The 23,394-nt window shown below is 40.8% G+C and overlaps 1 protein-coding gene across 1 annotated transcript in view; it reads left to right on the forward strand.

Moving 5' to 3' along the window:
* Positions 1-22,910, forward strand: part of TFAP2D (transcription factor AP-2 delta) — a 50,505-nt gene extending 27,595 nt beyond the window's left edge. Inside the window, exons 6-7 of the mRNA XM_071742505.1 lie at positions 6,364-6,477; positions 20,314-22,910. Of these exons, the coding sequence (XP_071598606.1) occupies positions 6,364-6,477; positions 20,314-20,533 (334 nt within the window). The 3' untranslated portion in view covers positions 20,534-22,910. The remainder of the gene's footprint in view (positions 1-6,363; positions 6,478-20,313) is intronic.
* The last annotated feature ends 484 nt before the right edge of the window (positions 22,911-23,394 follow it).

Here is a 23,394-nt window from a genome sequence, read left to right on the forward strand (position 1 = left end):
CTCAGAGCAATCCTCTTTGGAGATGCTCTAAGGGAAACCTCATTTATTGCAATGAGGTTTTAGTATCTCTGCTCCCATGGAGGAGGCAGATGCACCTTCTCAAGAGGCTTTGGGTTAAATGAGAGGAGGGGACATTATTACATGGTCAGATCTACAGGAAAGAGAGTGGCTTTGCCTCCTGTTTGCATGTGAGCAGATCTAAGCTTATGCTGAGAAAGGGATCTTATAATTGCTTATAAATATCTAAAGGGGATGGGGGAAGGTGGCAAGAGGATGGGGCCAGACTCTTTTCAGTGGTGCCCAGTGATAGGACAAGGGACAATGGGCACAAACTGGAACACAATAAATTCCAACTGAACATGAGGGAAAAAGAAAAAAAACAGCTTGTTTACTTTGAGGGTGACAGAACACTGGAACAGGCTGCCCGGAAAGGTTGTGGAGCCTCTTCCTGGGAAATACTCCAAACCCACCATCCTGTGCAACCTACTCTAGGTGAACCTGCTTTAGGGAGGGGAAGGGACTAGAGGATCTCCAGAGGTTTCTTCCAAGCCCCATTATTCTGTGATCCTGTGGAGTCCTACCTGCTGCAGGATAATTCTCATTAATCTACAGAGGGAGAGCTGCAGAGGGACAGATCCTCCCTGGATGGAAATTGCAGGAGTTCCCCTGAAGTCAAAGGCATTGGAGCAATGTACCCAAGCAGGGGAGCTTTAAAGCCATTAAGGACACACAGAGACATTTGACTTTGCTCTGAACAAGCCACAAACCTCCCTGGAGGAGTAACATCGTGTCAGGATAACTTTTCATTTAGGTTAATTAGCCTTGATGAGGGAGGAATTAGCCTTGATGAGCCGTGGGAAAGCAGAATAAATAATCTGTATGGAACAGGAGACCTACACTAGATGTGTGGTAATGTCTGCATGGGGTAGCCTTGAATATTATCACACTCTCCCTGTGCTTACTGCAGTGTTACACAGGGAGGCTGCAGCAGAGATGAGGACTGAAACCTGAGGTCTCAAACCACCACCAGCCTCGTTCCCCCAGTGATGGAAATGTTTGGGAATCATCCAGGCTGAAATATATCCAACCTGGTGGAATTACACTGTAGAAAGGGTTCTTTGTACCCCAAAAGTCCTTCTGTTTTTTCTGTTTCTGGGGAATATGATTTCTGGCCTTGGTGCCTCTCTTCAGTCCAGAGCTCTGCACCCTGAAGGTGACCCAGAGATATTCACTGAGACATCTCAGGCTTGAGAATCCCATGACTATAGCCTGTGATCCTTCCCTAGGGTGCTAAGTAGAGAAAAATGGGTCTCAGGGGACATTTGCTAGTTGTAAAGGTGATAAGAGACCTCACACAGCATGCTCCTAGGTACCTTGTAGGTTAAAAAAGATACTATAAGTGGAAAATTATCTTATCCTTACTTACATCCACGTTTGTTTTAAGGGCCCAAGGGGTTTCAGAGCCAGGAAAATTAACCAGCTGCCAAGAAGTAGCTCCCCTCCACTGGTTGTGTCTCTCCATGGCTGTATAGCCCATTAACAACCTGATGCCCTAAGTCTGTAAAAGCTGATGGTACTGCTGGGCAGTACAACCTAAGCAGGATTAAGGTTGTAAGTTAACCAAGAGGGAGGATTTGCCCCATAATGTATTTTGTCCCACCTATAAAATATTAGATGTGGCACTTCAGAGCATGCTCTAGAAGCTGAGATAGTAGTTTGTTGGGTGTTTTTTTGTTTTGTTTTGTGGTGGTTCTTTTGTTTGTCTTTGTGTGTATGTGAGGATGGTTGGACTTGGTGATCCCAGAGGTCCTTTCCAACCATGACTATTCTGTTGTTCTGTGATTATTCAACCATATGATAGGAACCTTTCCACTTCTTTTCTGGCTCTAAGGGGACATCACATTGCCATGGGCTCTAGCAATCAGTGGGGAACCCTTATGTCCAAAGGCTGTTCACCTGAGAGGCACACAAGAGTTTCACCACTCTTTCTCACTGCTTCATACCTTCTTTCTCAACCTCCCTTACTACAGGAGAGCCATAGGTGTGCATTCCATCTAATGCCCATGAACTTTGGGCTTGTAGGATGTTATCTTGCACTTGTAAGGAATAAAATGTCTTTCCCCTCCCCTCTTCCAGCAATAAATAGATCAGAGAGGGCTGTGGATAATACAAGGATGTCATAGCCTACAAAGTGATTTAACAGGGCCAGATGGGTCAATGTGTGTGCTGCTACTGCCCTCTCCTGCCTGGAAGGAGAACAGGGAGCCAGCCCAGTCCTGGCCAGATACTACAGAAGACACAAGGCCATGACATCTTAGTATTAGCATGACATTTTCTAGCCATGATCCCATGTAGCTGGTAGTAGGCACTCTACTTTAGCCATTTGTCAGGAGTTTCAACCATTCGTTAGGCATACATAGCCTCTAGGGTTGTCATTTCACAACTGCCTGGCCTCAGGCATTAGTGAGTCGTGACACCAGAAAAAGTGGTGGATTGCTGTGCAGCCACCAAAACCAACCCTGAAATTCCAAGGTGGTAAAATCACTCAGTACAAGCTTGGAAAGAAATGGGCAGAGCCATTGCCTGTGTGTGCTGTCAATGCCCATTCTGGGACAGAGTCAGAAGCCCCTAGAAGTTTGTCTTAGGCACAACTGGGGAGGTTTCCACGTTGAGGAAGAGTAAGAGGAAAGAAAGGAATTATTTCCCCAGTTGCAAGTATATAGATGAAACTCAATTCTGGATTCAAACATCCAACTTTAATGTGTTTTTTCAGTTGCCCAAACAGGCACCCACTGCCATTTGAGATGAAGTGGGTTGTCCAGCATCAGTTACCAGTTACTGCTGGTTACCAGTTGCTGCTCCAGAAGCACACAGGTCTCTTCTTGTCACTCTGTTGTATTTGCAAGTTATTATAGATGTTTTGGGTCCCACATATCTGCATGTGAGTAACTAACCCTTAATGCCTACAATGCAGAAGTCTCTGGTGTCCAGCAGAAGCTGCCAGTGTTCTCAAGGTTATCTATACCCTATAAATAATCCAATAAATAATACAATAAATAATCAAGCAATCCACCCACCCTGGGTGGAAGCAATTCAGATGACATGAACAGAACTGAGGTCCACAGGATGAAGATTGCCACTTTAGATACCAGTTGCCTTCTTTAATACATGGGGGTCACTAAGCTTGGTGGAACTCTCTTCCCTGATCTGAAGTTAGGTTGGTAGAAGTACAGTGAATGAAATAATGAACTTTCTGACGTGGAACAAAACATATTCATTGTGTTAAAGTACCTGACCTTCTAAAAATACCTCCTGGAAATGGTGCCTCACATTTTCAAACTGAAGGACAGTAGTATTTGATGCAAGAAGATGCTGCCTGTTCTAGAAATGTGATGGTCTAGACAATGAAGAATCAGATCAGAGCCTTGCCAGATGATTCTAATGGGAAAAAGAGATGATTGAGCTGTGTAGCCAGTATACAGTACTGAATAAAAGTGACAGCAAGGGCAGGATGGGAGTGAAACAAGCTTTGATTAAGAGCTGAATGCATAAGAAAGGAGTAAATAATGAGAGCAGTCAATCTCCTACTATTTCTCTGCACTCACCTCTTGACTGAGATGATGATTGTCTGGGCACTCCAGAGTAAGATGCTTCAAGAAAAAAAAGGCTGAATTGTCATAATTCTGGCCAAAGGGTTCTGACACTGGCCTGTTAACCCTATACTCTTTAGAAACCCTTCAATCCTTCAGGACATGTTTACAAAGTCTACCTAGAAATGGAAAAAAAAAAAAAAAAAAAAAAAAAACACGAAGAAAAGAAAAGAAGAAAAGAAAAGAAAAATCTGAGATTTTATTTTAGACAATCCTCTAAGCATGTGTTAGTTCACCTTACAGAGGTGTGGGAGAGCCTGACTGGCTTTACAACAGGGGACAATAATTGTACTTGATGGAGAGGCAAGGTGTCCTGTGGGAAAAATCACAGAGTGTCACAGCCTTCCACATGAGAGAGAGGGGCAGAGTCACACATTTACATGGATCAAACTAGAATAGTGTAAATAACATTTTTATCATGGGGTTTTTTTATACCCAGCACAGGACAATCAGCATCTGGCTTCTGACACTATGTCCTCAATTTGCTAATTTTCTAAAAAATAGCTCTGAGATCAGGTGCACAGGACTTGCTGAGCACCTCTCTGAGATCATATATTTGGATGGGCAGTTCTGCCAGAGTTGGAATATATCAGATTCATGGACAAATGTTTCCCCCACTATTGTTGTCATTAAAAGGTGTTTGCTTTGGTCATGTCTAACAATAGGATCATGGACTAGATGGGCTCTTGTTTAGATCCAGTACAGAAATTTATATTTTTTCCTGGCAAATCTGACCATCTATCACAAATCCTTATATGCCAGCATTGCAGAGGTGACCAGTACCCTTTTTTATTAATCTTTAGTCCCTTAAACAGCACAAACATCTTTGCTTTTTCAAAGTCACAGTCCAGCTCAGCAAATAATTGTCAGCCCCTCTCCCTGTCACTACTCCAGGTGATGTTCTCTGGGTAGTGGAAGCTCTGAGACACCACTTTGCCTAGAAATCCCCTTGAAAATGTAGGTTACTGCCTTTTATGGGTTTTCATGTATAATAAAAAAGTTCTTTTCTTTTCTTTCAATCTGCCAAGGCTCAGTAAAGCCTTTTGACATGTGAAGATAGAAGGGAACTTAATTGCACACTTGGTTCTGACACTTCCCTTTGTCAAAATACAAGAACTTTTAAGATGAACTTTTTCAACAGGTAGAAAGTAGAGGTTGGAGGAAGGAGAGAAGAGCAATGCTGTCAGGGCCAACTGGGGATAGTAGATTGTTTAGAAGCAAAAATGACTGACTGTTTTCAGTTGTTGAAAGGAACTGTTTTTCCTCTAAGGACCTGATTCATTAAAACTGTATGCTGCATTTACATATATTTCTGCTGAATGCCTCTTTTTGCCTGAAAGGCTAAGACGATGCTGTCTTTTCAAGCAGTCAGTGTCTAGGTCTGTACAGATGACAAGCATTTGCAGAAATCAGGCTTGGATGGACTCCAGCAGCACAGCAGGAAACAGTTTGCTGCATCCCCACTCCTGTCAGCCAGAAGAGAGCTGTGGTACCCAAAGCCTGCATCCATAACTTGCAGAGCAGCAGTGATACAATGAAGGGTAAAAAAAAAAATAAATTGGCATTTCCTTGCTTGTAACTGGCCAGTGAAGGACCTTCTAAAGACCAAGAAGCTGAGTTTACCCACTTATTTTCCATTATGTCCTAAGGACAACAGTTACAAGGTGATAGTGAAGAACTGGAACTTTATCTAGGACCAGATGTGCACAGAGTCTTCTAACAGAATTCATCAGACCACAGTGTTGCTCTCAGTATTAGAAACTGGCTCCAGGCACAGTGATTGCATTCATGCTAATAAAGGAAGCCATGAGCCTACTGAGTCACCAGATTGCAATTGTCCATATTATTAAAAAGTTAGAATGGCTCCTTGAACTCTTTCAAGTATCTTCTGGGCACATTCTTGGAGGCAATCCACACTAGGGTTGATTCTCAGGAAGAGGATAGAAGAATTTAACCACACAGAACATCTTAGATGGTGGCAATTTGTATATGAATATGAGAATGACCCCTGGCACTGCTGACATTCCCAGGCAGCACTGGGTTACATGAGGTCACTGTCACCAGTATTAGGTCAGTCCAACTGAGTGCCAGGCCAGTATCAGCAACCCAGCTGAGTTTCCTGACAGTCTGGTGGACATCATGGCCTCCTGACCACACAGGAGGTGCCAAATTTCCTGTACAGTCCATAGAGAATGTTCATTTGCAGAAGTCCTGAGAGAGAGACCCAAACATTTGTCTTAGGAATCAGGGATCAAGAAGGTAAGGCCAAAATGATACTGACTTCTACTTGCATATAAAGCAGGACACATAAGCAACACAAACAATATTGTATTTTACCAAAGTCTGCAGGCATGTTCTAATGCTAGTTCATCATTAAAATATGATAAACTTTGATTCTAATGTAGGTGAGCTAAGGCAGACTTAAAACTACCAGACTGGGTCCAGTTCAGGAGAAAAATCAGATTTCAAAATGTCAATGCTAACATGGATTCAGAGGGGAATTATTCTTCAAGGGATTCTGTTTGTTTCTGGCTCTGAGAATTTGGGACAGGGAGGAAAGAGAGGGATTCATTTGTCTTTAAATTCTTTCATATTGTCTCTGTCAAACATTTATGTTATGAATGAGGTCACTCAGGATAAGGTGACAGTTTTACGGGAAAGGATTTATGAGGATTACACCTCTCTTACTTAAAAATTTCCATTTTCCTTTCAGACAAATATGTAAAGAATTCCAAGACCTTCTAAGTCAAGACAGATCACCCCTCGGATCCTCCAGACCAACTCCAATATTAGACCTCGACATCCAGAGACATTTAACACATTTCAGGTATGATTTTGAAAGAGAAACCATCAACTAAAGGCCATAATATTTACTACATATGATGTGATAACATTACTTGCACCTCAAGTTCAAACTTCATCAGAATTCTACCCAAGTTATGGCTAAAAGTATATAGACAGCTGGGGATCAGAGAGATTTATTAGCCCAAGAGTTGCTGTGCAGTTTCATATTTTTGCTTTAGGCTATGTGCTAGATAGAGTCAAGGGTGAGATGGGAACTTCCAGTGGGCCACTTTGAAATAGTAGGGTTATTTAAGATATTTATCAAAGCTAAGTGTGAGGATATATCCTAGAGGTGCTCCTGTCTTTGCTCAGACCACAGAGGGCAATACACACCTAGCTGAGGCTACAGAATTATTTTTTTTTTCTAGCTATTAATTGGTAGCTGAAAAAATCAACAGGTAGAGTATTGTTTCAAAGAACTGCTTATAGCCCAAGCAGTTTATTTAGTCCTATTAAATCTTAACAATGTTGCATATTTTTTAGCACAGCCAGATAAGCCACTCCACTCACTGGCTGTGCAGACAACTTTTGTACCCCAGCATCCCAATATCTTCCAGTATTAAGATTTTGATCCAGGATGAAGCACCTACCAGCCAGATGGTGGTATGGTGCCTAATGTTTAGTCCTCAGATTTTGAATGGCATCCAAAATACCCACCATTCCACACCTCCCATCTATCTGTTGGCTACACATTCAGTGCAAATCAAATCACACCTAGACAACCCCACCTCTGTTCTCTTATGTGTACACACACATCCCACCTATGTCTGGGTACACTTTCCCTTAGACACACACACCCCAAAATGCCTAATGCCATCTGCACACCAAGAAGACATCCTTATTTATACAGGATATTCATTAAAGGATTTTAATATGTTACCTGGGCTCATGGCATAGTAGATGATTCCCCATTAAATGCACACAAAATTAACTTGATACAAGGTAGCTGGGATTCTCATCTTTGAAGAAAAAACAGCAGTCAAGATGAAATGCTGAAGGCTTTTCAGTACAAAAGCTGTCAACTGCTACAGCTCCCATCCTTTAGGTCTTTATCCTACACAGATGCTTCCATGAGCTTAAATCAAACAAATTTCTCTGATGTCTGTGCTTGGGGGGTGATGAGTATTGCCTGACCCAGAGGCTGAGCTGAGCCCACATTCCTTATCCATCCATTGCAAAGAAGTTGAGGGGGGATCCAACTTCTGACACAGACTTCTACTCATCTACCTGTAGGTTCATCCATTTCAGCCAGGTGTATGTGTATGTTCTGCTGTGATCTCTAGGGATCTCATCTGTACATCCCATGAAATCTTTGTCACAATTAAGCAAGCCTAACATAGACATCTACATTAGTCTGACTTAAATTTCTCTCTAAACTTCATTGACTGAAAAGTCTGGTTTGGTTCTCCAGTAGAATAGGAGCTGAACCAACCTGAACACATCAGACACTTAAATCATAAGTAGCTAAATCTTGTGTAGGCTAAAAAATCATTATTCCCATCCCCTAAAGCTGGCAGCCTTCATGCCTAGGCCACCTGAACCCTTTCCATTGCTTCTTCTCTTCTTGAGATTAAATATCACAGGAAGCATTAAGTCTGTCTCAGACGCCAGAGAAGATGTGAGAATGCAATTCACCTTCTTTCCTAGGACCTCTAAGCATTTTCTGAGTCAAGTTTTCAACACAGATTGCTTCTGACCAGTCACTTGATTCCTCTGCCTTTGAGGGATGAGACTGAACTGACCTTTGTCACAGGAAATTTGCACCTTTTCTGCTGGGGATTGGAGGAAGAAATCCTTGCTACCCCAACACATAAAGTCCTTCTAACCCAGAAGCGACATGTCTGAGGCACAGAACAGCCTCCTCCTGGTCCTAAGCACAAATGGCTGCTTGTCATTATACATCAGTTGGAAATTACTTTATTAAAACATATTGAAAGCATCTGCCTAACATAAAGGACGTGCCTAACACTAAGAATTCAAAGTACATTGGCCTTCCCATTCCTGATTGTAGGTCCTACCTAGGGTCAGATTCCTAAAAGACCAAGTTGTCCTTATTTACTACAGTGAAATCCACACAATTAACATCTATCTATAGATAAAAAGTTTTGGAACTCTATACCAGAGATGAATGAATCTTCAACCCACAGTCACTGTCAAATACTCTGATGACATCTACAATAGTCAATCTAAAATTGGACTCTCTTAGTAAGTGGCTGGTCCTGATTATAAACATGAAATTAATGTTATTTATGACCAAAAAGGCCAAGAGCTGTTGGTGTTCTAGAATGAGGTCTTTTAGGGGAGACTTAAGTCTGAAGCAGGAACTCCATATAGTTATCACAACCTTTTTCACATGCTTTTTCAATAATGAAATTTTCATCTTCATTTCTAGCTGTACTCCAAAACTCTGAGTTTTCCCACAATAAATTCTTTGTCTCTATGCTGCATAAGTCTCTAGACAGAAATAGAGCCAAAATAGAACATCTGGCATGGACAGGTCAGAGTCTTTCACTGTAACTTCTCACAAGGTTTTATGAATGTTTTTACCTTAGATAGAGCATGTTTTTCAACAATTATGCAATATTTTTATTCATGGAAAAACTTGTGTAGCCTCACAGAGATTTAATACAACAAGAAGAGGTTCAGAAATTCTGCCTTCAAAACCATAACCAAAGCAATAAAGAAATCACGAGATGAAAGCTTGGTATTTTATAAATAAATAGATATACTTGTGTCATATGATGTCAGAAAGTCAAAGAAATTTTTGATCACTAGAAAATTTCAGAGGAATTATCAAATCTCTATTACCAGAATAAATTCTAAGATAATGGAAGACTTTTACCTACAGCAGAATCCAGACTCTACTACCTTGGGATAAAAGGAAATTTTCTTTAGGAATAAATTACCCTACACCTGTAAGGGTAGAGTTATGTGCTCCACTTGTTCATGGTGTTACTTGCTCAACTTTAATAATTAAGACCAGGGCTCACAGACTGGCACAGGTCAGATTGAAGCAGTGTTTTGTGCTTCCTCTGTTTAAACTCTTCAGGCTCAGATTTCTCTCTGGAGTTTTTCTGCTGAGTTCCAATTCATCAGGATCTGTAAACATGTGTCCAACCTGAAGTACAGGGCAGTCCCTATGAAGGGATCAGAATTGCTGGGTTTGCTCAAATTCCTAACTCAGAGTTCAGACAAAGTGTAAAAGAGGGGAAATCTTCAAAGGAGCTGCAGTCAGCCTGAAAACTGCTGAGTTTTGCACAACGTTATCAGTCATGCAAAGACCAGAGGCTCTCCTACACCCCTGGTACAACTTTGTTGGTGCAGCTGCAATCAGAGATGTCCATCTGACCTGAATACAGCAATGAATGTTGCATGAAGAATGATTTCCCAGTATTGTTTGATCATGAACAGACAATCCTGTGGACCCTCCCATTCACTGCAGTGACTGTTGTTGCTCACTGCTTCAGCCAGGCTGGTGTTAGGTTTGCTTGAATCAAGACTAATGAGTTCTGAAGTAGCTTACTGCAGAGAAGTTGAACAGATATTAGTAAATAAAAATGTGCCAGGGCACAGTTAGGTATTGGCTGCTGTCAAGGTTTAACACTGGCCTGGCAATTAAACCAAATAACAGATGCTCTTTATTAATCCCCCTCCCTGATAAAGAAAGAAGAGAGAATAAGGGAGAGAGAGACTTATGAGTTGGAACTTTAATGGAACAGTAATGATAAATAGGAAAAATTACTAAATCTATACAAATACACAGGAAAATTGATCCCACGTTCCTCTCCCCTTCCCCCCAATAACTCTCACGTCACCACCGAGGCTGCAGGGCAGCCCTGGGAAGGTCCAGGCTGGAATCCTGGGGTCAGCAGCAGTTGGGAGCTGGAGGCAGGAACACACAGATTCAGGCTGGCATGGATCAGGAGCACAGGCAGAGGAATGGATGGAATCCTCCCAGGATGCCAAAACAAACAGGGAGAGGGGAAGAAGGGGAAGCAGGAAGGGGTTTGACCCTGGTGATCCCTCAAATTTCTCCTGAGTTTGAGGTGTATGGGATGGAATACTCTGTTTGGTCAATTCTGGTCATTCATCTTGTCCATTCCTCCCCAAAGGAGGGTTTCAGGTGTGACCTTTTTACTCCTTCTCTCCTTCTGGGAGGGCAAAATGTTGCTCAGAGCTGAGCAGTTCCTTGGTTCTGCAGCCCATTCTCCAGCTGTAACTATAACCATGGAGTGGGATCAGTCCCAGCAGCAGCCACTGCCTGAGAAACTTGCTGTTCATTTCAGCAAGTGCAGCTCCTGACAAGAGACTGAGCTGAAAGCAAAAGTACAAGACAGAAAATCCCCTTTATCCTGGCCCCAACCAGGACAGCTGCTTGTGCTGCTTTTTAGCAGGCTCCCTGGGGGTTTATTGTCCTCTGTCCCAAACTATTTCTGGGCACAGTGGCACTTCTCTATCACTAATAGTGTACCCTGAGAGTTCAGGGAAGCACCTGCTCTTATTACAGCCTTGTTAGGTGCCTTACCTGTGCTATAAGTAATGTACTAAGTTTCTCTTGAAACTAAAACACATCATGGAAGTGATTTTGCCCCATCCCTGGGAGAGTTGAAGGAAAGGATGGATGGGACTTTGAGAAACCTGGTCTAGTGGGAAGCATGCCTGTCCATGGCAGGAGGCTGGAACTGGATGATCTTTAAGGTTCCTTCCAACCCAAACCATTCTGTGATTCTCTGATTTAGAGGAGTCAGGGCTGGATCATAAGTCACTGACCTCATGGGCTGGGTGTTGGGGCAGCTCAGATTTCTACAAGTTATTCCTGCAGGTCTTCTTTAATGACTTCATGATTAAGGAAGAGGAGCAAATGGAATAATACTGCTTGTTGCATCTGGCCTGAAACTCACCATTTAAGCTACCTTGTCCCAGATTTTTGGAGACAGAATCAGCATTAAGCTATAGGGAGAAAAAGAAAACCCTAGAAAAATCCCATTCCATTGCTAAGTGCTGAGATTTTTTTTACCAAATATAAGAGTGTCTGCTGTTCTCTAAAGGCTGATCTGTGTAAATGCATTTATTATTCTCCTACAGTGGAGAGCAAAGTCATCACATCAGTACTGGAAAAGAATCCAAAAGTTTCTATAGTTTTAATGAGAGGGATATATTTTTCTCTTTTTGTTTTCGAAATGGATTTAACATCAGACAAGGGAGAGCAGAGGGAACAAAGAGAAAGACATCCACACTGTGAAGAAGAGAAATGTTTCTGCCACATTTCAGAGAAGGAATGGAAACTTAGAAGTTAAGACCTTCCCAAAAGATACACCAAAACTAATCTGATAATCTGTGTGGGTCTGGTCCTGGGCACTGGAACACCACTGTCTGTGATGTTTGCTTGATCCTGTGATTTTTTGTCTGTATTTGGCCTGCACCAACTCTTTACTGCTCCAAACAATTCCCAGACAAAAGCCAATCTCATCTCAGTCAGGAGAATTTCTCAGTTGGAAGTTTAGATGTGGTCACTACTTTGCAGAGTAAAATACTTGAATAATGGAGATAAGGCCAGGTCATTCTTGATCACTCCTGGTCAGAGGAGGAAGCTGGGCACTCCCCATTAGTACAGGTATGGGTGACTAAAGTCATTTTTAATCTTCAGTTTAAGAACCTCAGGGTGATCTAGGTGGATCTAGGGTCACTTTAGGTGTAAAAAGACATCCTGGCTCCCATTCATTTGCCACTCACACAGTTTGAGGGACTTTTTTGAGTCCTGCATCACATCTACCAACCTTGTAGAAACTCTCAATGTCCCGTGGCTTCCCCTGTGGCTTGGGTGAGTCTGCATCTTCCCTTTTCATCCCTCCCTTTGGAGCTAATCCTTTTTTTAGAGAAAAATGGAAGGCTGGACTGAGAATTTGAGCCCATGTATGTCATTAGCTCATGTAGTGGGTCCTCCATTAAGCCAAAGTTAGAGTTCTAGATCTAGGATCCTACTTTATTCATTTCAAATCTCATGAAAACTAGAGTTAAAGCCACCAAAAATGGCCCTCGTTCTGATCCTTTAACTTAACAGTCACATTGCATCAAGATGCAAAATCACATCCAGATCATCTATCTTATCTATAAAAGATAAGGACAGCAAAACAGCAAAGTGAAAACTGCTTCCTTGCTAGTGAAATTCCTTTCAAGTGCAGAAACCTTATAAAAAAATAAAGAAATAAAAGAAAACCAGAGAAAAGAAATAGGCTGAGAATACTGGAGCTGGATAATGAAATCAATCAGCATCCTCACAAATTATTCTGTGCTTTGGTGAGCCATCCAGCTGGTTTGAAACACCCTTCCTAAGGAACTGTTTGAGCTGAGTTTTGTCATTTAACCTGTCTCTGAGCCTGGAGCTGTCACCCTCCTGCCAGTGCCTGGCATCACAGTGACAAGGTGACACAAAAAAGTGACAGGCAAGAAACAGGAGGCTTCGAATTTGGGAGAAAAAGTAACATCATTCTTCCTGAAGGGTAAAAGGGAGCAATAAAATGGGGTTTGAAACTCAACATGTTTTTTAAATAGTAAGGAAGAGCCAAATCTTGAGCCTTACTGGTGGGTTGCCTTTATAGATGTGCTTACCCTCTTTATATATTCTTGTCTCCTTTTTACACTTCTTTGCTTATCAGGAGGTAGAATAGCTGCTGTCATCATTCCAGTTATCTTGATTAGCAGCAGCAGCCTCCTGTTGGGATGCACAGACTGGAAGAAACCTGGTGAGCAATGAAGTTCGTGGTGAAACACCTCTGGTGCCACCTAGAGTTCCCTGATTTCCATCTTCTCTCTCAATCTGGTTTTAGATTGAATTAGCTGAGAGACAGAACTGGTTCCTAGTGCTGAGGTACTATTAACTAATCAACACACTGTTCCCTTCTCTTTTTTTCTTTTTTCCTTTTTTTTCCCTTTTCCTTTTCCTTTCCTTGGCTCTTTGCTTACCAAAGGCATTAAGGTTCCTTCCTCTGGGATTTTTCCCTTACACCCTTTCCAAGAGATTCCTCTTTGATCTTTCCATAGCAAGGGTTCAAGCACCTTTCTCCTGCACTACTAATGAACCAAATTCCTTTGGAAGGCTGTGAATTTATAATATCAGCAGTTATTTTAATCATGATTTTCAGCATGAGCCATATACCAGTGATTTTTATCATAACACCATATTACCTCAAACACAATTTATGGAGTCAAGAGAACAGATGAGAATATATTTCCTTTTCTTCATCCTCTTTATTACTAAGTAATTTCCATGATTACCAAGAAAAAGGTAAATACATATTCACCAAAGATGGAAAAAAGCTCAGAAATGCTTGGTTTCTGTCTCAATTCAGATCTTTAGAAATTTTTAAAGCATTTAAGTCAGTCTCTTCTTTCCCAGGAAAATAATGCAAACCTCTCATTTCCAATTTTCTAAGTTACAACACTGCATTGTCCCTTGTTCTCAGCACATTTATAATGCTTATTTCTTGGTCTTTCTCATTTGAGAATGGCAATGGGGCTTCTCACTTGGCCACCTCTCTGGAAAATGGGATGTTGGAAAGATCTCATTCATTCCTCTGCCTTCCCATAGGGCAGAGATGTGACTGCTGACTAAATGGAAAGAGAAACTGGAGGAGCTGATGGGTGTGTGAGGGACATGCTGACTCTTTTTCAAAAGTAATCACTCATCTTGAGTCTGTGGTCCCACTGGAATATTTGGCTTGGCAGGTAATAGGCAGCAAGACCACTTTGCACCCAGAGATAGGCAGAAACTTGTACAAAACTTGTACAACTTCTTCTCATTCTTCATGCAAGACACAGCATTATCTGTGGTTTTATTTGGAGGATATAATGTGTTATGCTGGGAAAAGTTCTTGATAATCACCCCAGGGCTCCTGTGAGCATCGTGTACATCACAGTTTTGGGGCTTAACCACAGCCACAGCCTTGAGTGTTTCAGATATGTTCAGATCTGTTCCCTGGGCATTTCTCCCAGTGTGGAAAATCAGTCCCAAACTCTAAAATATCCAGAGCTGAAACAGAGTATTTGGGAAGTATGGGGCATCATCTCTAGCACTGTATTCTTGCTTCCTCTATTGCTTTTACACTTGGTAAAAGGAGATCCATCTGATAAGGAGAACATGTCCTTAACATATTTATTTGTTTATGTGCAAAAAATAAGCATGAGAGGCAACTTTGCAAGGCAAATTTTTTATCTGCTGCTTGCCCCTCTGATGTTATACACCAGTTATTCCCATCGTATGTACTGGACAAATTCCAACATCTACCTTGACAATCAATCTAAACTATGTCATGGTCAGGTCTGCTGACCTTGTAAAGTAAAATTATCACAATTTGATTGTGGCAACATTCATGAATCAGACCTTGAAATCAACAGAGGCACCTCAGAGTCAGCACCTTGGACTTTCATGTTATTTGTATCAGTGAAGAGATTCAAATCTTTTCCCATTTAATTTCCTGCCATCAAAAGTCTTACCAGACCTGTCATCTGCCATGTGCTGTTAAATTTGGATAATTATGAAGCAATTTCCAGAGTTCTGAGAAAGCCTAATCAATAAGTTCAAGCTGCTTTTTCTTCATTAGTATGATTTTAATATTTAAATACATTAAAGCATTTATTTATTTTAAATGAGGGTGTAAACATTCAGTGCAGATGGCCTTTCCTCCCCACCACCAAGAGGGAATCTCTTTCTTTTGCCACATGCCATGGTTTCACCAGCCTGGGGTATGGAGGAGTCCTTGAGGTAAATGCCAAATGAGAGTCCAAGCCTTCAGGCACACTTGGATCTTTTCATTTTTAAGTAAGGCCATCATTAAAACATGAGCAGACATAATTTCATCATGGTGCTGGGCAGAATTGCAGAATTCTGGATGTCCTTAAGCATAAGGATTTATAATCCTGATGTCCTTTGCCTTCCTTCTGCAGCTCTCTGTGCACCAGTACCAAAATCAGAGATTTTAGCCTTGTCTTTTAGAAGAGTCAAGTTAGCTCATAGGAGCTGCAGTGAGATGCAGCACAAAGCTGAGAATACCCAGAAGACTCCATTCTGAAACCAACATGTTTCTTTTTATGGTTTCAAACTTAAATGAAATTATTATAGTGGAAGCAATTCATTTCAGAGGTGTGGCACATACAAAAAAAAAAAGAGTCAATTTCAAGGGGAGCTTGGGTAGCCTGAAAAATCAGGCAATTAAATTTGGGTCTCAGGAAAGACATTTGAAGGCTTTGCTATTAATTATCTGTCTGTCATGTCTGATTTAAATACAAAACCAGATTTTCTCCCTAACTTGAAATTTACTTTCATCAGCAAAGGGATTTTACCCAATTTTCTTAGATTTTTCAAACTTTAAATCTTTTTTCTTTGACTTTTCTTGGATTTTTTTCTTAGACTTTTCAAACTTTGCAGAAAAAGTCCACCAGAATTAGAGCAAGGGGAATTACTGATAACAATGTAAGTTAAAGTAGAAGAGAATAGCTTTTTGTCTTTTATGCTCTTTATATTAAATGAGGCTAAAAAAATTTACCCTCACAGTAGCATGGCAATGAGGGATGGTCAGAAATTTTACACAAAATGGCTTCTCTTCATAAGCTTAATATGAAAACTAATAGGGTCTGCATATCCTTTGTGAAGAATAATATATTCATCAGGAGCAGAGAGAAGAGTTGCCATGAATTGTTGCAGCACTGTTTCACTAGAAAAGGGTTGGCTTTTTTATAAGAAATAGGATGCTATCTTGAAAAAATGTTATCATTGATGATCAGAGGCTCAACTGTAAAGGAGATAGAGCAGTAACTTACCCCACAAAACACTTTTCCTAATTTTCAGACCAGAAGTTTAGGCTTCTGCTTAGCACAAAATGCCTTCATCTAAGTATTTCAATATAAGCTGAGTGTTTAAGCTTAGTCAGTGAAGGTCTGAGACAAGATATAGCTTAGTAAAGAGTAGCATGCAGCATTTTAGATGCTTTCAGGTATTCTGGCATCACATCTTGCTGCTTCAAGAAAGTGCTGCCCTCCTTCAAGCCTTTTGCATTACCTGGACTTAAGTTCTGTATCAAATATCAGATGCAATAGGGCACCTCAAATCACTGTAGACTTTTATACATAGGAAACTACATTAAGTCCCCTTTGATCTTAACTGGAGTTTAGACACTGCTGATGTGCACACCTACAAGCTGGCCCCTACATTTAGGTACCTTAGTATCAGATTTTGTCTCATTCTGGTGTTTTCTGTGGTCTTGTTCTGTATTTCAGAGCACTGAAATTCTCTGTCCTTGTCTCTGTCCTATCTCTATCCCTTCAGATAATTTCTAGGCCAGTCTCTGTAGGTTTTAACTGTAGTATTCCCCTTTTGCTCTTCAGGAGTGTATTGAGTTATTATATGAACACAGCCCTGTTCCTTATGCTCAAGAGTCAAAATGTTCAGAGAGAGGCAGGACTCAAGATTTTTTTTCTACTCAGTCCTTTGTTAAACTTACTATTTTCATATTCTCATCTATCAGAATTAGATTATAGATAAATCAGGTTTTTTTCCATGCAAGATCATAAGTATTTATATATATTCCCCAAATTCCTCAAACCATAACCCCAAAGACTGCACAAGCATTGTAAAAATCATGAGATATTATAACCAGTAATGACACATTTGAAGTTCCTTTTTCTTGCCTTCTGTTATTGTAAGTGCCTTCATAACTTTATTTCTTTGGACTTCTGAAGGCTGGAATTGATGGTAAATGCAACACAAAATCTTGAAATTACCTGACCACTAAATGATGGACTTGAAAGGCTTAAAAATGCTCTTATCTGTAAGATACATCAGCTACAGCTGATGTTTTTACTGCTATAAAAAACATGACTTACAATGATGATAATGATTAGTTTTATTTTCCTGGAATGCCAAGCATTTGTAAATATTAGAAAAAAAGAAATAAATTTTTTAAATTAGCTCTTTTTACTGATAAATTTAAAAGATCCATGTATTACTTAAAAGTCCAAACTTTCGGAATCCAAACTTCAAGAGCCTTGTGATATTATTAATTGATGTCTGCTAATATTCCTTTTAAATATTTAATTATCATTTTCCTCTCATTGCTCACTGGGCATGTACATGAATTCCTGCTTTGAAAAGTGCCTGGAGACTGATTGATAAACATTCTAAAAGTGAGTTATCTGCTAATAGCCTTTGGGAGACCTTTTATGGAACATTGTGCCCCTCCCAGTCTGAAATAGGGAGAGATTTCCAAATTGAGCTCTCAGTTTGATTAGGAATCCCAGAAATAGGGTGACTTCACTAGGATAAAATCTTTCCAAGCAAACAGGGTTCCCATGACCAGGAGACAGAAAGATCACCCTAAAAGATATCCTTTCCCATGTATTTTTTAACAATTTCAGCATCCTGGCAAGTGTCCATGTCCTATAGAACCTCTACTTGGTCCCTACTTTTTCATTTTTACCTAAAACATCTGAAAAGACTGAGAAGCCAAATTACAAGGAATAGTTTTCAGTGAAATGTTGAAATATTGGTGAAATGTTCCTGTTTCTCACCTGCATGTGGTTCTTTGCTTGGGATCAGGGTTTCCTGATGTGGTCCCTAAGACACTTGGAGAGTTACTGAAGGGACAAGATCTTAACTAGAATGGGATGGGAAACATTTTCTGTCAGAATCTATGTAATCTTTTTTTTTTTTATTTCTCATCCAAACCAATATAAAATATTGATTTCTTGAAAACAATACACAAGCTCAAAATCAGATTAATTTGAAACAAACTCAGTTTCTTTCTCACAAACCCAAGAACCAGCTTCAGTTCTGTTCCTTGTCTCCTTTCTGCCCTAAGCAGAACTGGGATAACTGAAATTAGTCCTTTAAAATCTCCAATGACATTTAGACCTTTGCAATAACTTCTCATTTATGTTTCTCAGTGAAAACTAAAAATATGGAGAGTTTAAGCAGGTTCTTTTTCACTTATCAATGACAATAATTTGGCTGCCCATACTAAGGTATCCAGTACAAGATGAGCTGTGAAATTAATGTACTGTACACATCATACTTAAGAAGGTAGGGCTGGAGTATATTGCCTAAAAACAGATTTCTAATGCCATTTCTGGTATCTTAAGGAAGCAGAGACAACCTCATACAGATGATATCTAAGAGGCAGAAATTGTGGGAAACCTGCACACTTCTAAATCTGCAAGTAGAAGCCAGGCTGGATGCCTAAAAGATCTCAAGTGACTGTAGGTAGATGTAGGTGCACTGAAATGCTCCTTTAAACTAAGATTAACCCACTGCCAGGCAACTGCATTACTCCAACTCTGCAGTAGCTGTCAAGTGAGGGGCATGACTGAAATTCAGCCACTTTGCAGTGAAGAAAAAAAAAAAAAAAAACAAAAACCCAAGAAAAAAATCAGTGTTACATTGAAAAACCCCAGCATATTGAAAAACCCCAGCAACAGGGTAAATCTATGCTAGTAAATTCAACACCACCAAGGCAACATTGCTTGAGCTTTGTTATTTTAATTATTAATTTGATAGGGTGGTCCATGAACTTAGTCCCATGCCAAACATTTTCTGGGTACTGCTTGGGCACTAACCTTGGCCAGGGTCTCTTCCCAACAGGCAGTTTGGATCCACCCTGTTGGATGCTCAGAGGGCTCAGCAGCACAGACATGGCCAAATGATGCCAACTGGGCAGAGATTGCACCTTGACATTGCTTTATTTCCTAGTAGATGTGGAGCCATACGTCCATGTAGAATAACCATAGAATGGTAGAATAGTTTGCATAGGAAGAAACCTTAAAGATTATCCAGTTCCAACCTCTCTGTCATGGGCAGGGACACCTCTCACTACATCAGGTTGTTCCAAGCCCCCATACAGCCTGGCCTTCAACACTGCCAGGGATGGGGCAGACACAATGTCCCTGGGCAACCTGGGCCGCTGTGTCACCACCCTACCAGAAAATAATTTTTTTCTAACATCTCATCTAAACCTCCCCTCTCTCACCTTGACACCATTTCCCCTTGTCCTATCACTCCAGACCCTTGTAAGTAGTCCCATTCCCTGTAGCTTCTTCAGGGCCTAGAAGGTGCTCTAAGGTCCCCCTTGAGCCTTTTCTCCTCCAGGCTGAACAATCTCAACTCTCAGCCCAGGTCCAAATCACAGCTACTCCAGCCTTCTAATCATCTCTGTGGCTTCCTCTGGACTCATTCCAATAACTCCATGTCCTTCCTATGCTGGAGATCCCAGAACTGGACATAGAATTCCAGTTGGTGTCTCATGAGAGCTGAATAGAAGGGGACAATCACCTCCTCTGACCCACTGGCCCTCCTCTGGCCACACTTTTTTTGGTGCAGCCCAAAATGCAGTTGATTTCCTGGGGTGCAAGCAGCTCTTGGTCAAGACTCTGATCTAGAAGAAAGAAATGGGTTCATTTACTTCAGAAGAGAGGAGCCAATCCTTCTGGGACTGGAAAAGCCACAGTGCCAGAGAGCACGGAGCACGGAGCCTCTTTTGGCCTCTCTGAAGTCAACAGCTCTGTGTCAACCCGCATCAGCTAAAGATCTTTCCCACAGTGTTTCAGAACTGAGCCTCCTACCAAAACCAACCTTTGAAGCTGTATGTAGTCTGCTCCTCTGCTCTGCTCTTTTCTTTTCTCTTTCTCCCATCGGTAATAAATAGTTTAGGGAGCAAACCTTGAATTTCACTCTCACCAAACGAGCGTGCCGCAAATTCTTCGATGTCTGCGAGTGCATTGATATTTATGGGCTTGTGTGTATTTTCTTTTTCTGTCTCCTTCCCATTTGTAGTTTGATCACTCACGGTTTTGGAACTCCTGCAATATGTGCTGCCCTAAGCACTTTCCAAACTGTTCTCAGTGAAATGCTGAACTACTTGGAAAAGCACACGTCGCACAAAAACGGAGGAGCGGCAGAATCCGGCCAAGGACACGCCAACTCGGAGAAAGCCCCCCTGCGGAAAACTTCAGAGGCTGCTGTGAAAGAGGGCAAAACAGAAAAGACAGACTAGCTACATCAAACAGAATCTATTTCCAGAGAGTCTTGCTGCTGATATTTTTTTTTTTTTAAATATATATATCGTTGAGGGTGATTTATCTCCACTGGACCAAACCCAAAAAAAAAAAAAAAAAAAAAAAAAAAGGTGGGGGGGGAGGGGAAGAAAAAAGAAAAGGAGGCAAAAAGAAAAAATAATAAAGGGGAAAAAAAAAGCAAATAAAAAAGAGAAAGATTAAAACAGAGAGAGAGCGTGAGAGAGGAAAGTATTCAACCCTAAGAACAGCAGTGTACAGTAATTGTGTGATGGAATTGTCACTTTTTTAAAATTTATGTTGCTCTAAACTACTTTTTCGTGCACGTAGTATTTGATTGTTCTGAATGATACACTAACACTGTTTTTTATAAGCACTTCTGGACTTGGCTGAGGTGGCACATGAAATCTGAAGCACTTTTTTTCTCCGGCAGCACAGTTAGGGCCAGCACATTGATTGTGGGCCACGCAGTTCCAGCATCCTGGCTTTGCTTGCATGCTGGATAGATGGAAAGAAGGGCTTCCTCTGATCCATTGGAAATGCCTGATCTACTCATCATTGGGAAAACAATATGGAAACTTGGCAAAAGAGGAATTCATGGGTCATGGGACAAATGAACCATTTGGTGCTGGGGCTGCTCATCCCCAAGTGGGAAAGTACAATAAAGCTGCACTGGAATGAGGTCAGAACCTGTTGGGAACCTGTCCTGACCATTCAAGCAGCATCTGTGGTGTCACTTGTGAAAAGACCATGGCAGACTAAAATGAAAAAGAAAGAAAAACCTTGATAATTTCAATAAGAGCCTTGTGAACTTCAGATTATATGACAGAATGGGCTTCTGTCCTCTATCTTTCCAGTCCCTGGTCCCACAACACTGCAATCTGCCATATCTGGGTCTCTGTTCAACAAGATCAATGCAGGCAATTGGAGTCACCTTTTGTGTTGCCTTGACTTTCTGATGCTTTGGTTTTTTTTCAACAGCTTCTTTCTGCAGCTTTATTGTTTTTAGAAACCCAGCTGAGGTGCAGAGGTCTAACAGTATCCACTCACTTACTGAAAAGAAAAGACAATAAAGCCAAAATGACAAAATGAGACACATATTGGCTTGGACCACAGCAGCTAAGTGATAATAACCTTGCTAATGTATTTTTGAGATATTACTTTACCACCTACCACACATCCTCACACAGAAAACATTGGAGGTGTAGTTTGAGTTCAAGTCTCTTTGACTCATAGAGGCTTTTGCCAACTCCATTGTAACTTCTTAAAGACAACTTTTATTCAGTTCATTTTCTTGTTTCTCTGATATCAATCACTTTGCTCAGAAAGATAGGAAGGATTGGTATTAGAGGGTGAGCTTATGTTGGCCATCTAAATACCTTTTAAGATCAGCAGAACCAGATCTTTTCTTCCAAGGGACAATTCATCTCTTTCTAGGATATATAAATAATATAGTTGTCCATGTGTGTTTGGAGCCATTTGAGATGTTTTGGGGTATCTAGGTCAGCCACAGAGTTTTGACAGATAGGACATGAAGAATAGGAAAATCAAACTCACCTGAAGGAGGAGCTGGAGGAGCCTCAGGGCAGCACCAGATACCTATGAGTGGCCACCTAACTTGTAAACCAAGTGTCTAGAACAGGTAGAAGTCATCATCTGGAAGTTCCTCCCCTTCTCCACAGAGAACAGTAGGAATATAATGCTGGAATTTTGCATAGTACATGACTACAACTGGATTAATCTCCCTTTTCTCCCTCTAATCAGTGGAGAGAAAAAGACACAGTATGCAGTTTATCTCCCTGCAAAGTGAGGATGAATTGTGCCCTGAAAGTGTGTGCTTTCCTTAACTGGGTAGAAAGGAAGCTGAGGATAAAAGCACTCATTGTGGTGTCTACATCCTAGCTTTCTAGAACTAGTTAGCATGCACTACCTCTTGGATGACCAGCTTTAAATTTCCAAACCTGGAGACAATAAAATCTTGCCAAGGGCGTTAACAGCTATGAGGCAAAGTCCAATTGAATTAACAGCAGAAGCCTCAGCTTCCACATGTATGGAAGAAAAAAGCATTTATGGCATGAAGCTATTTCTCTTGAGGTCAGTAAAGACATTAAAGTCATGGTGAGAACATCTCCTAGAACCCAATGGGTCCCTATCTAGGCTCCTTCTATTCAATGAGGGATACGGATGCACTTCCATAGGACTCCACCTCCTTAATACATAAGACCAGCTAAGTGCCTAACAGAACTTCAACTTTAATTAATGAATTTTTCACTCCAGCACCTCTGGAGAAGTGCTAAAAACAAATGATGGATCCTCAAAGATGTCTTCAACAGGAATATTGTGGTACTGTTCCAGGACACAAAATATTTGAGTGTAGAATTAGGTAACCCCCATTAAAAGTGAAGAGGAAACTGATTCTGTTTTTACGGTTGCCCAGACTAAGGGAGAGAAAAGGAGAAGGGGGAAAAAATTAAAACTTTAGCTGTGTCAAATATGCAGATTTGCCACATGAAAATGTACTGTAAAGCAATTTAATTGTGAAACTCCTTCAACATGTGTATAAATTTAAATCAAGATTTGATGGAAGGAAAAAAAAGAGAAGAAAAAATTTTAAAACTTTTTGAATTTTCTTCACTAAAATTTCAGTCTTCTTGGGAAGAGAGAATAACTGGGCACATTATTTTGCAAAACTGCTGAAAAAGCATAATTTTATTAGGATCAAGTTTAAATGTCTTATTGGAAATAATATGTACAACACATTACTTGAAATATTTACCTATAGGGCTACGGTCCAAGGCACCAGCAATAATTTATTTAAAGGTTTGCCACTTTTTTATTACTT

This window comes from Heliangelus exortis, chromosome 3 (genome assembly GCF_036169615.1).
Source record: "Heliangelus exortis chromosome 3, bHelExo1.hap1, whole genome shotgun sequence".
In the NCBI taxonomy this organism is placed as follows: domain Eukaryota; kingdom Metazoa; phylum Chordata; class Aves; order Apodiformes; family Trochilidae; genus Heliangelus; species Heliangelus exortis.